The 12,383-nt window shown below is 45.7% G+C and overlaps 2 protein-coding genes across 3 annotated transcripts in view; one reads left to right on the forward strand and one right to left on the reverse strand.

Annotated features, from left to right (window-relative positions):
• Nucleotides 1-12,383, reverse strand: part of LOC311235244 (G protein-activated inward rectifier potassium channel 1-like) — a gene marked incomplete at its 3' end in the record, with an annotated part of 94,299 nt that overhangs the window by 36,396 nt on the left and 45,520 nt on the right. The gene's annotated exons all lie outside the window — the stretch shown is intronic.
• Nucleotides 4,541-6,256, forward strand: LOC311234989 (uncharacterized protein; the record flags this gene model as incomplete). The annotated part of the gene is made up of 4 exons (XM_084322299.1): nt 4,541-4,603; nt 4,865-5,030; nt 5,216-5,331; nt 5,450-6,256. The coding sequence occupies exons 1-4, from the start codon at nt 4,577-4,579 to the stop codon at nt 6,254-6,256; spliced, it is 1,116 nt and encodes a 371-aa protein (XP_084178425.1). The 5' UTR covers nt 4,541-4,576.

Below are 12,383 nucleotides of genomic sequence, written 5' to 3' on the forward strand. Positions count from 1 at the left end.
GGTGACTGTATTCATGCTTTTCTCTTCTGCTCGTTCAAATGAGCAGTGAATCTCCATGATGTAATTTTTTGGAAATCATCGCAATTGTTTTTTTCCTCCAGAAAACATCAGCAGACAGACAAGGCAAAGGAGAGACATAATAGAGGAGCAGTAGAATACAGAGGAATGTGATGAAATACCACTGTAACAGCAAGGAGGACAAGACAGAAGGACAGAAGCAACGTGTTGTTTTTAGTTGCATCACATGAAGCAGCAACACACAACTCTACATTTGTGATATGAAGACGTCTAGCTGGAGCGCTGAAGTACAATCATACTGTAGTTAGTGTCTATTCTAAAGCCCTTTCCTAGTTGCTGTTCTGGCAGCATTCTGTCCTGTTTTCTTGTATCCTTGTAGCTGTTCCGTCTGCATGTTTTGTCCCGATTCTTGTTTCCCCCATGCCTCCAGCCTGACCCCTGCCCCAGCCTGCTTTACCTCTTCCCACCCTGGACCCAGCACAGTCCCCTACCTGCCCAGCTCCCCTCTAGTCCTTCTTCCCAGTCCAGACCTTCCCCTGGCTCTCCTTGCCCCAATACCCCCTCAGTCCGGACACTTTTCCACAGCTTTGCATTAAATACACCCATATCTGGGTTTTAAGACAAGATAAGAAAAGGTATTCCTTTACTTGGGGAAATTTGGGCATCATAGCAGCAGGGGTGAGGGGGGAGGGGAGGTACAGGTATGGGCAGGGTAATAGAAGAAAGACATAAAAATAGGCAATAAAATGTAATCTGAATATAAAAATATGAGAAAAATAAACAGTGTAAACAAGGTGAACATGAGGGTCGGTATGCCCTATCGATTATAATATACAGTACATTACAATAAATATAGGCAATACAAATATTGAATCTGAATATATACTATGAGTAAAAGTAAACAGTATACACAAGGTACAGGTGAGGGTCTGTACGCTAACTGGCATGATATAAGTCATATGTTATAGTCTGTGCAGCTTTTGGTGGTTAAGAGTCAGACACACCACATATATCACTACCTGCCTGCCTGACTGTGTTCTGCGCTACATTAGCATAGTAAATGTTAGCAACTGGAGCTGTGTGATTGTGTTTGACAAATCAACCTATGGGGCACTTCAACAAAAAAACAATGCCGATTTATTTTGCACATATCTCACACACGTCCAAAAACAGTTTTCAACACATGAAATTATTATTACAGTTGTTGAGAGTAAATCTGTTTTGAATATGGCAACCAGTAATGTTATCGGACATTGCAATGTCCCCGATGACATCACTGGTGGCCATATTCAAACAAATGTACTCTAAAATTTCTAAATAACTGTCAAACTAAATTAATGTGTTATTATTATGTGCAAAATAAATCAGCATTGTTTTTTGGTGAAGTGCCCCTTTAAGCTCAGTGGCATTTGTTTGTATTTATTTGATATAATATTATTTATATTGTTTGAGTGCTGTGTCGAAAATTTCTTGTGGTGGTAGAGAACGCCAACAAACTAGTTAAAGTCGTTCTCTCACCAAGAAGAGCATGATCATATTAATGAGAGCCCTTTCTCTCATTACAATTGTATCCCTCATTGTATATCATGGAGACGTGTGTGAGAGAGACAGAGACATTAGATCCAACAAGCCAAGGATCTCTCCTGGCTGCCCGGCGCGCCTATGGCAACTAGGGTTGGGTACCGAACTCGGTACTTTTAAGGGTACTGACCGAATGATGTCGGTACTACCGAGTAGCGATTCACGCTAGATCAATAGGTGCCCAGTTAGAAAATAATCCGAATTCCAATGACGCGCAATCGTCATTTCATAATAGACACAGACCAGCATGAGCAATGGGTCTAATGTGTCTAACATGCTTTGCATCCTTGCCATTCCTGTATGTCCACGTTGCGGTAAAAACCTTAACTAACGTAAGTCGCTAACGCTAACTAAGCTAAGCTAACTAACATTAGCCGCTAACGCTAACTAAGCTAATCCTGGAAACTCTCACAGCGGAGTGACTCCACGACACCAGTTTAAGTTTCGAGTTCCATTAGTGAGGAAAGGGGGGGCTGAGCTTCTCTCTCTCGCTCTCTCTACGTTCAATGATTTAAAGGAGCCAAACGTTACACATTTTATAAAATTGAAATGTAACAACAAACAGGATAGTTGATGATAATAAACATTTCATTTCATTTGCTGAAAAATGAATGAACAGTCGACCGATGCTGCAGTGCTCCTTCAGTGTCTCCCTCTTCAAAGGAGAACTTTCTCCTCCCGACTCCCTGGAGCGCTGATCCTGGAAGCGGAGGGGGCGGAGGCGGGGGATAAAGACGGGAGCCAAAACCCAGAAGCTGTGCTGCTCCTCCAATCCCCTCTCCTACCGGGGGGGGGGGGGGGGGGGGGGGGTGGTTTGGGGGGGGCTGGCGCAACAGAGTGTAGACTAAGCACTTTAATTTCAATCAATTCAAAATTTAACTAGGCTTTGCTCCTGATCCATCCAGGCTCCAGTCCAGTCATTATGAATTGAAAATGGGGGACCCTGATGTAAACAAGACAAAAGTCTCTCTGGTCTGCATCCCCTTAACAATTGTGTGTATTGAGCCGTACTGTATTGTACCCATTCTGCAATCTGTTAATAAAGTTTTCAATCAATCAATCAATCCTCCTCTCAGAAACGATCTCACGCCAACACAAGATCCTCTTCCCTGAATTTGTGTGTTTAAGAGAATTCCTACCTCCATTTCCAACCCAGTAATTAGGCCATATTCTGAGACAAGCATACATTTCAGCATTTAACCCGATAGATCAGAGCGCTGGATCAGGCGTTTGCAGCGCCCCCTAGAGCAGGGTAAGACGTATCAAATGGGGGTCCATGTGTATCCATTTGGGGGTCCTTGGTGCTGCACTCAGAGGTGCGTTGCTCATGGGACGGGGTTGCACGCCGTGCAACCGGCTCTGTGAGCAGAAGCACGCACATGCACGGATGTGCACGCGCGTGCACACAGGAATGCGCTGCACTCGACTGATGCGCCAACTCGCTAAGTACTACTTTGCATAACAATAGCGCTGGTCGTCAGGTGTGTTCAAATGTGTTACATTCCGGGCGGCTACGTGGCGTAGTGGGCAAGGCGCTCGCCACGAATACTGGAGACGCTGGGCTCGCCTGTTCGAGCCCAGCGCTCCACATTGCTTTCAGTTTAGCTGGTCGTCCGTACTAATACACATTGGCCGTATTAGGGGGTGGGAAACTGATGGGTGGGGATCGGGCGTTGTGGACAGCGACTCCTACAGGTCGGTTGGTGCGCCTGGACATACTGTAGAGGCAATTAGGCACTGGGTCTCATTCTCGAACGTAGTTACGACAAAATATTTCATCTTAGCCAGATTTCGGCCTATTTAAGACATATTAGGGCTGGGAGTGGGAGTCCTCAAATTTTCCTGAGATCTTATTTGAGAGCAGATCCAAGAGTGCTGAGGAGCACACTTAAATATGCTCTCAGCCCACGATCAAACCTCATGCTCATGATTGATTTACTAATTTAAAATGTTATCATAACTTGACAGACTTGTGTTCTCATAGTGATTCCTTCACGTCAACACTACAGGCCTCCTTGGAATTAATTACTTAATCATAATTAAAATAAATATGACTATTTGTATGATAAGAAATTACGTTATTTGATGTCGGAAAAATAAATAATAGCTACACACACTGCAAATGACTCGGAATTAATAAATACATCAGCCACATACAATATATGTTGCATGTCATTTATTGTGGCTTATTTATTCTTTCCAAGTGTGTACGATTATCATGGCCTGCTGCGTCCTGCACAACATCGCGGAGAAGCGTGGTGTCCCGCAACATCCCTGACACCCTTTGAGTATTACTGAGTGATGCGTTTAGTTATTGGTATACATTGTAAACTGCATCGAATAATGACAGAAGCAAGCAAGTCGAATTCAGGTCCAGTTTTAATTCACCTATGAATAGGAATTAATTAATGACAGAAGCAAGCAAGTCGAATTCAGGTCCAGATTTAATTCACCTATGAATAGGAATTAATTAATGACAGAAGCAAGCAAGTCGAATTCAGGTCCAGATTAAATTCACCTATGAATAGGAATTAATTGCACGCATGTGAATAATCTATTCACATGCGTGCAATTAATTGCTGTCGGACTAATGCCCGCTCTTAACTGGGAGATATTTTGCATCTTATAAGTTCCTTGCAAGCCACACTGTGCGACACAAATTGAATAATCTTTGGTACGACCATCAATCTGATGCATGTACACTGTGCGATGAGAGTCGTAGGCTACGACGCAGACTACGTAACGTCATAATAAAGCGTAGCATCATCATAAAGCGTTATCCTGTGTGTCATCAGTGTGCGTCAACCTGACGAGTTGTAAACAAGACGGTCGTGATACGAAGAAGAAGCAGACTGTGAACATGCCAATGTCCAGGAAGCGAACACTTGCCATAGTGGCTTTTATGTGCCTAGAGAGGCCGGCTATATTTAAAAAAAAGAGAACAAAGTCGTGGCTAGGGAAAAGAGGCCAACTGGGAATGCCAGTCCTGCAAATGGAACTTGAGGTAAGTAACGTTATTAACGTCAGCATGCTAACGCTACATGTGTCGTAGCCTCCTAATGAATGTTGAGCTTGTTATCACTGCTAGCTTGTGTTGTTCCCAATGCACTCATTAATGTCTGCCTGTTGTACTTCTAGATACTAACGTCAGCATGCTAACGCTACATGTGTCGTACCCTCCTAATGAATGTTGAGCTTGTTTACCTCACTGCTAGCTTGTGTTGTTCTCAATGCACTCATTAAAGTCTGCCTGTTGTACTTCTAGACAGATGATCGAAGTGGATTCAGAAGTCTACTCCGCATGGATGTGGAACAGTTCGATCATCTGCTACAGCTGGTGGCTCCTTATATCTCCAAAGCAGACACCCAGATGAGGAGAGCGATCACTGCCAGAGAGAGACTGTCCATCACACTGCGATACTTAGCAACAGGTAATAATCAGGGGTTGTAGTGGAGGGTAAACCCAAGTGAACTCAGGCTACAGTGTATCCGCGGTGACCAGAATGTAACTATAGAATGTGTCAGTCTAATAGTTCTGATATGCTGCAGTTTGGCACATTTATTTGTCGACGCGCATATATAAATGATATTCTACAATCATTCTCCATGCTGACAGGAGAGTCGTTCACTTCCCTGAGCTTCCAGTACCGTATTGGACAGAGCACTGTTGGTGTGATTGTCAAGGAGACATGCAAGGTGTTGCACCAGGTCCTGAAGAAGGATCACCTGACGGTAAGATCCATTTAGAAGCAGCTAGAATGTAACATATGGGACAATCATACCTAGATCAGATAAATATTGATAGATTCATGTCACTGTTCTGATGCAGTCTGTCTGTCTGTTTGTGTAGACACCGACTACAGAGGCTGAGTGGAGAGCAGTGGCCAGTGGCTTCCAGGAGAATTGGCAATTCCCTCACTGTCTCGGAGCCATAGATGGAAAACACATCACCATCCGCCCACCAGGCAACAGTGGGAGCACCTTCAGGAACTACAAGTCTCGTTTCTCTGTGGTCCTGATGGCTGTTGTAGACGCCAATTATCGTTTCCTCTATGCGAATATTGGAACCCAGGGCAGAGTGTCTGATGGAGGTGTTTATGCCCACTGTGACCTGAAAAAGGCATTGGACAGCAACCAGTTAAATGTCCCGCCAGCCCAAAGTCTGCCAGGTACAGATGTAGTCACCCCTTTCATGTTCATTGCAGACGAGGCTTTTCCGCTCCACACACACCTGATGAAGCCATACCCCTTCAGACAGCTTGACCATGACCAGCGTGTCTACAACTACAGACTGTCAAGAGCGAGGCGTGTTGTAGAGAATGCGTTTGGCATACTTGCCAACAAATGGCGAGTCTTTCTCACCATCATTCCCCTAGACCCAGATACAGTGTCCCAGGTAACCCTGGCTGCTCTCTCCCTGCACAACTACCTACGAGCCCAGGCCACAGACACCTACATCCCCCCTGCTCTGGTCGACACGGAGGATGAGGACCACCACATCATCCCTGGGAGCTGGCGCAGTGATGCCGCCCTGGCATCAGTGCCTGCTAGCAGGGATCGGAATGCCAACAGAACTGCAAAGGAGCAGCGCGACACACTGAAACAATACTTTGTCTCACCATCAGGTTCTGTGCATTGGCAGGAAGAAATGTTGTAATGTCCTTTTGTACTTTTTTGGTTATAAAGATGGTGTTTGAACACTAGGCCTATACACCATAGCCTAACTGTTGGGCCTAAAATCATTATACATGTCCTAAAAGAAAATAACATATGCCTAGGCCTACTTGTAGGGCCTATCGAGTTCAAATGTAGGCCTACATGTTAAGCTACGTAAATATCCACACGTTAAATACGATAACCATATAGGTAGGCCTACAGGCTAACCTTGTTATTCTGTTTTATTTAAAGGCACATAGGGACATGCATGACATACAGGTATATAGTACTGTTACATTTGTGACATATACGATATGCAAATATACACTGTTGATGATATGATATGTTAATAGACTAGTGTCTCATTCTCCGTTGCTACTTTACTGTTTGTTGGATACCATTCCCCCACATAGAGACGAATGTTGGTTTTTGCCTCTACACTATATATAATATAATAATTATCTCCTATCAGGTTGGTTCTGTCCACCTGTCTCTCTGTCGGCAGCTAACCTCACAAACTACAGGGCAGTTTTATGACAAGCATATAAGTTAATAAATTTCCATCATTGTCCATTGAAATGCATATTCAGTATGAAGTTACAGCTTTTGATTCAGGGCTGACCAGACGTGTGCACCAATCAAGGGGGGGGGGGGGGTCACCTCATCGCCCAGCCGAAGGGCATTGTCTCCGATTAGTACAACGTTGGGGAGAATTAAGAGGGGAGAATGCAAGGGAACAAACAACACACAGAGTTAGAGTAAACAAAAACAACAGCTCACCAACAACATATTTTCCATACATAAAATAAACTCCACATAAACTGATGAAAGTCACCACTGAGATGGTGTCTCCCAATTAATCATTTTCTTTGTCTTTATTATAACTGCTTTATTATTCATTTCATTCTATTCCTTGTTTGTCTGAGAAATGTAAATAAATGAAACTGGAATGGTTTATCAAAGTAATAATTTTTTTATTTGAATATCAAGTGCTTCAAGATATCAAAACAATTAAGAAATTACAGTATTTCTATACAGTATATACAAACAGTATATATACGCTCTGCTCCCCCTTTTGATCACAAAAAAAGAATGTAAAATAAGGTGTTTCAGAATGTAAGAAGGTGCTTCAAGATATCAAAATTTTTTAGAAATTACAGTATATGAACTTACTGTTCACTGCTCAACAGGGGCTAGAAAACTTCAAATAAAGTGCAAAGTATAAGGAAAATAAAACTTACTATAAAAAAAAAGAGATTCCTGAGGCAGGCAGCCACGAACCCCAACCACGGAGGACCCGGTGTCCGGCACCCCCGTGGGCCAAAGCATCATGCCTCTTTAATGCCTCGACCCGCAGAGAACCCGAACCACGGCCCCCCCCCAGTCAAAGTCCACATCTTCATCATCATCATCTCTGTTGTCTGAAACTACTTGCTTGAGGAGGTCAATCTTCTCTCTCTCAAGGTTCAGCCCTCTCTCCCATGGCTTGCTCCGGACCACTTTTGCCTGACCACCCGGTGTGGGTGCGGGTGAGGGTGTGGATGTACGGCTACGGTACACGTTGGACACTTGGGTTGGTGGGTCCTGTGCTGATGATTCTGACGCCGCTGATTCCCAAGGTCATCACTCTCTGGATCTTGTTCAGCAGTGTCAGCACAGCTGTCCGTCACTGGCATTGAATCATCTAGCTGGATGAAGGACATAGGATCAGAATAATCTTTATTGACCAAGTATACACACAATGATTATGCAGGTGACACCATTTGTGAACTGTAGGACACAGTACAAGGTGATAATTAAGCAATAAACCACGAGAGGCAGTGGGTTACAGGGTATTTTACAAAGGCTACTACAGTATATAGTTTGTAGATATATGGAAAATATATAGTTTGGTATAAAATTCCAAATAGAATGGGTTACAGAGAAACGTTCATCCAGTTGATTTTAAACGTGTAATTAAAAGAGAAATTTAAGAAGTCAAGGCCACCACAGACTATAGTATTCATTATTAAGAAATAAACGGTCTGACAACTTTAGTGGTATGTACAGTAAGTACGTTATTATTGTCAATTTCCAAATATACACATACCTCCAGGGTGCTGTAGGACTGACGAGGCAATACATGATGCTTTAGGAAGTCCAGGTACTTCAGTATCCATGTCTGTCGCTGGGTTGGGTCTTTAGTCCCACTTCCACTCGGTTTGGGATGCAATAGCTTCCCGTATTGGGTGCGCAGGGACGCTGCATGAGTTACCACCTCTTCGGCTGTGAAGCGCAATAACAACATTACGTTAGTTAATGTACACTGAAAGTGGGCTGACAGAAACAAGACTGTATAGCCCACTTTCAGTCATAGTGTGTGTGTGTGTGCTAGCTAGCTAGCTAGCCAGCCGCTAGCTAGCCAGCCGCTAGCTAGCTAGCTAGCCACTAACGTTAAACTCACCCGGGAGCTGCAATTCCTCCGCTATTTCCTTCCATTCTTTGTCCTTCTGTACACGGTCATGGTAACAGCTGGAGGACACATCATACAGGCATGGCTTCTGTTGCCACAACTCGACAAGCCTCTCCTCTTTGATACGACTCCACACAATTGGCGTCAGTTTGCGGGGCGGCATTATTGGATTTGTACAGTCACTGTCTCACATAAACGCACATGTGTCGCACTGATCACACGTCATCATGCGGTCGCACTGATCACACGTCATCATGCTGCATTTCTATTGGTTGGTAGCTGACGCTGGTCGTAGAATATCAAGCACTGTCAGATATGTGTCGCAGGCATCTTTGATCGCAAGACTTGCACGTCGGTCATCTTTGAACCTCTCTCACTGTGCGACGTACGACCTGCGTCTTGGAGCCACGATTTCGCCCACGACCACAGATTATGCCACGATTGGTCATCTTTCGTCTGGGACGGCCGAAAATCGCCCAGTTAAGAGCGGGCATAAGACAGCACGCCTATTATCCGGGCCCATTAATGGGTCAGGATGCATGTCCTGGTCAGGTGGTTGTTGAGGTGGCTGGAGGGTTATTGAGGGGGCAATTGTGGGTCTGGCGCTGCGAAACCCCGCTCCATCATGGTAGCGACCCACTCGCCGATGATGCCGAGGCGCTCCAGGCTGACAGCGGTTCTGTCCTGGCTGGCAGCGAGCCGCTCCAGACTGGCAGCGACCTGCTCCAGGCTGGCAGCGGTTCTGTCCTGGCTGGCAGCGAGCCGCTCCAGACTGGCAGCGACCTGTTCCAGGCTGGCAGCGGTTCTGTCCTGGCTGGCAGCGGCCCACTCCTGGCCGGCAGCAAGCCGCTCGAGGACGCTGTTTTGCCGCTCCTGCTCCGCCAGCATCGCCTCGCCCATGTGACCTCCATGGCTGGGTGCACCCCTGGCACCCCTGGCACCCCTGGGGGACGGGGGGGGGGGGCACTGTTGGACGGGCCAGCACTGGTGGACGGGCCAGCACTGGTGGACGGGCCAGCACTGGTGGACGGGCCAGCACCGGTGGACGGGAGGGACAGCTCCGGGGGGGGGCGGGTCCGCCTCTGAGTCAGTTGAATCTGGGAATGAATTGGGGTGGTTAATTGTGATTGACGTGGGGGTTGCGATCATGCAATGCTTGATGCACATGCATGTTTCAATTAGATATTACAGGTGCATCTCAATACTTGATTTGCATGAATCCATGCGGCGCGGCACACAATACATCTTGCGTATTTGTTCCCAACTACAATTGATTGTTAAATCAACTCTAAATAGGGTAAAGTGTTAACACTGCAAGATTTACTGTGCATGGAGGCAATCGATATATTCCCTGTTCTAATTTATTGGGATGCACCTGTTGTGGGAGGGACGCTTACCGTCTGTGTCGGCATCAGATCCTTCGGGGACGGGAGACATGCTGGCTGCAGAGAACAGGAGACGGTGCCCAGCCCCGCGCGTCGTCTCGTTCCGGTCCGCACCTTCCACACCCGCGATTGTTGTGGTGCCTATGATGGCCTGGACGCGCAGGTCCAGGTCGGACAGGGCCGGGCCTGCTGGTCCTCCACCAGTTGCCAGCATGTCTCTCCTGTGCTTGGCGATCCGGTGCTTGCAGGCCGACTTTGTGTCGACCCACTTTTTGTTTACTTCGGTGGCTGTGCGCCCCTCGCCGGATACAGCGTTCACCTCTGCGGTGATTTGGGCCCATGCCTGATTGATTGATTGGAAGGTTTATTAACAGATTGCAGAATGGGTACAGTACAGTACAGCTCAATACATACAAAACATACCTCCCGTTTGTGGGTGCCCCTGTAGCCGGAGCTGACGCTGCTGAAAAGAACCCCCTTATAATTATCCACTCCCGATATCAGTACCTGAATTAATGAATGGAAACTTTATTAACAGATTGCAGAATTTACAATACAGTACAGCTCAATACACACAATTGTTAAGGGGATGCAGACCAGAGGAATACGTTTGTCTTGTTTACAGGGGATCCCCACCTCCATTTCAGCATTAGTGAAATTCCTACGTCGTTGCTTAGACTTACCGTGTCAGAACGGCGCTTTGACATTTCAGCGAGGGTTTGCACACTGCCCAATTGACTGCTTTATAAGGACTGTCGGGGGCGTGGTTTGTATGCAAATGAGCTGAACGGGAACGCGCTTTGGAGTTTACGACATAATGCCATTCTCCAAGCAGATATCAGATCATAGAATTTCTGCGACCGTTTCAGCCACTTAAGACATATCTCCAGCACGTTCAGGACTCAGAGTGTACTTGTCATAGATTATCTCTCAGTGGTTCCAAGATAAGTCTTCCAGAATATATCTTTGAAACATTTTCGGGAATGAGACCCACTGTCTTTAGTCTGTGCTTATGCGAGGGAACATTTATGCGCATGCGCGGGAGCGCGTGCACATGCCCGGGAGCGCGGGTGCAACCAGCTTTGATATCAGCAACGCAACACTGGCTGCACTAGACCGTCCTCCCGCCCGCTTGAAGGAGCGTCCTGCAGTGTTGTGACCTCACCAGGTGGATAATGCCTCACTGCTCCCTGGTGACTCACTTCCTCCTCTGTGGTGGTACTGAGTGAGTGTGTGATAGAGATAGAAAGACAGTGTGCAAGAGAAATACTCAGAATGTGTGTGTGTGTGTGTGTGTGTGTGTGTGTGTGTGTGTGTGTGTGTGTGTGTGTGTGTGTGTGTGTGTGTGTGTGTGTGTGTGTGTGTGTGTGTGTGTGTGTGTGTGATAGAGACTAAGATAGATAGAGTGTGCAAGAGAAAGACTCAGAATGTGTGTGTTTGTGTGTGATAGAGAGAGATAGAGAGAGTGTGCAAGACAAAGACTCAGAATGTGTGTGTGTGTGTGTGTGTGACAGATAGGGCTGTCCCCGAAGCCTGTTTTTGGGGTTCGAACTTCATCAGGGTTTTTCTAACGGACGTTCGAACCTTTGCTTTTAATAATAATAATAATACAAATTTTTTTTTTAATAAATATCCTCAAACTAAATCCTCAATTTGAATAAAGTCATTAATCTGATTAAATAAGTCTTTATTTTTTATTAAATCAACTTTCTTTAACCCTTTCGCTACCACACACAAGACGGAAGGTTAACCCTTTACTATCACACGACAACCGACGGCGATGCTCCATCATTAGCACTAATGCTAGTAATGATGGAGCATCGCCGCGTCGGGTGTCATGTGATAGTAAAGGGTTAACCTTCTGTACTCGTGTGTGGTAGTGGAAGGGTTAATGAATATAAATGGTAAATGGCTGCTTTTTTATATAGCGCCTTTATCCAAAGCGCTTTACAATTTCGTACTCACATTTTACCCATTCACTCACACAGGGCCGCCTGGGAGAAATGCGAGGCCCTGTGCAAGATTTAAACGCAAGCCCCCCCCCCCCCCCCCCCCCCCCCTAAAAGTAAAAAAATGTATATAATTTTTTATTTAATTTTTTCATACAGTCACCATATTCTTAAATAATAGCGCTGCCCGAGGCTGGGCATGATACAGTCAACATATAGCAAGAGAGAGAGCGAGAGAGAGTAGAGCCATATGGAATCCGCGATCACGGAATCGCGGATGGAATCGCGGAATTGAGCAATAAAAATGGAATCCACTATAAAAAAATAAAATCAATTTTTTTT

This window comes from Notolepis coatsorum, assembly GCF_963971535.1.
Source record: "Notolepis coatsorum genome assembly, chromosome: 10".
NCBI lineage: Eukaryota > Metazoa > Chordata > Actinopteri > Aulopiformes > Paralepididae > Notolepis > Notolepis coatsorum.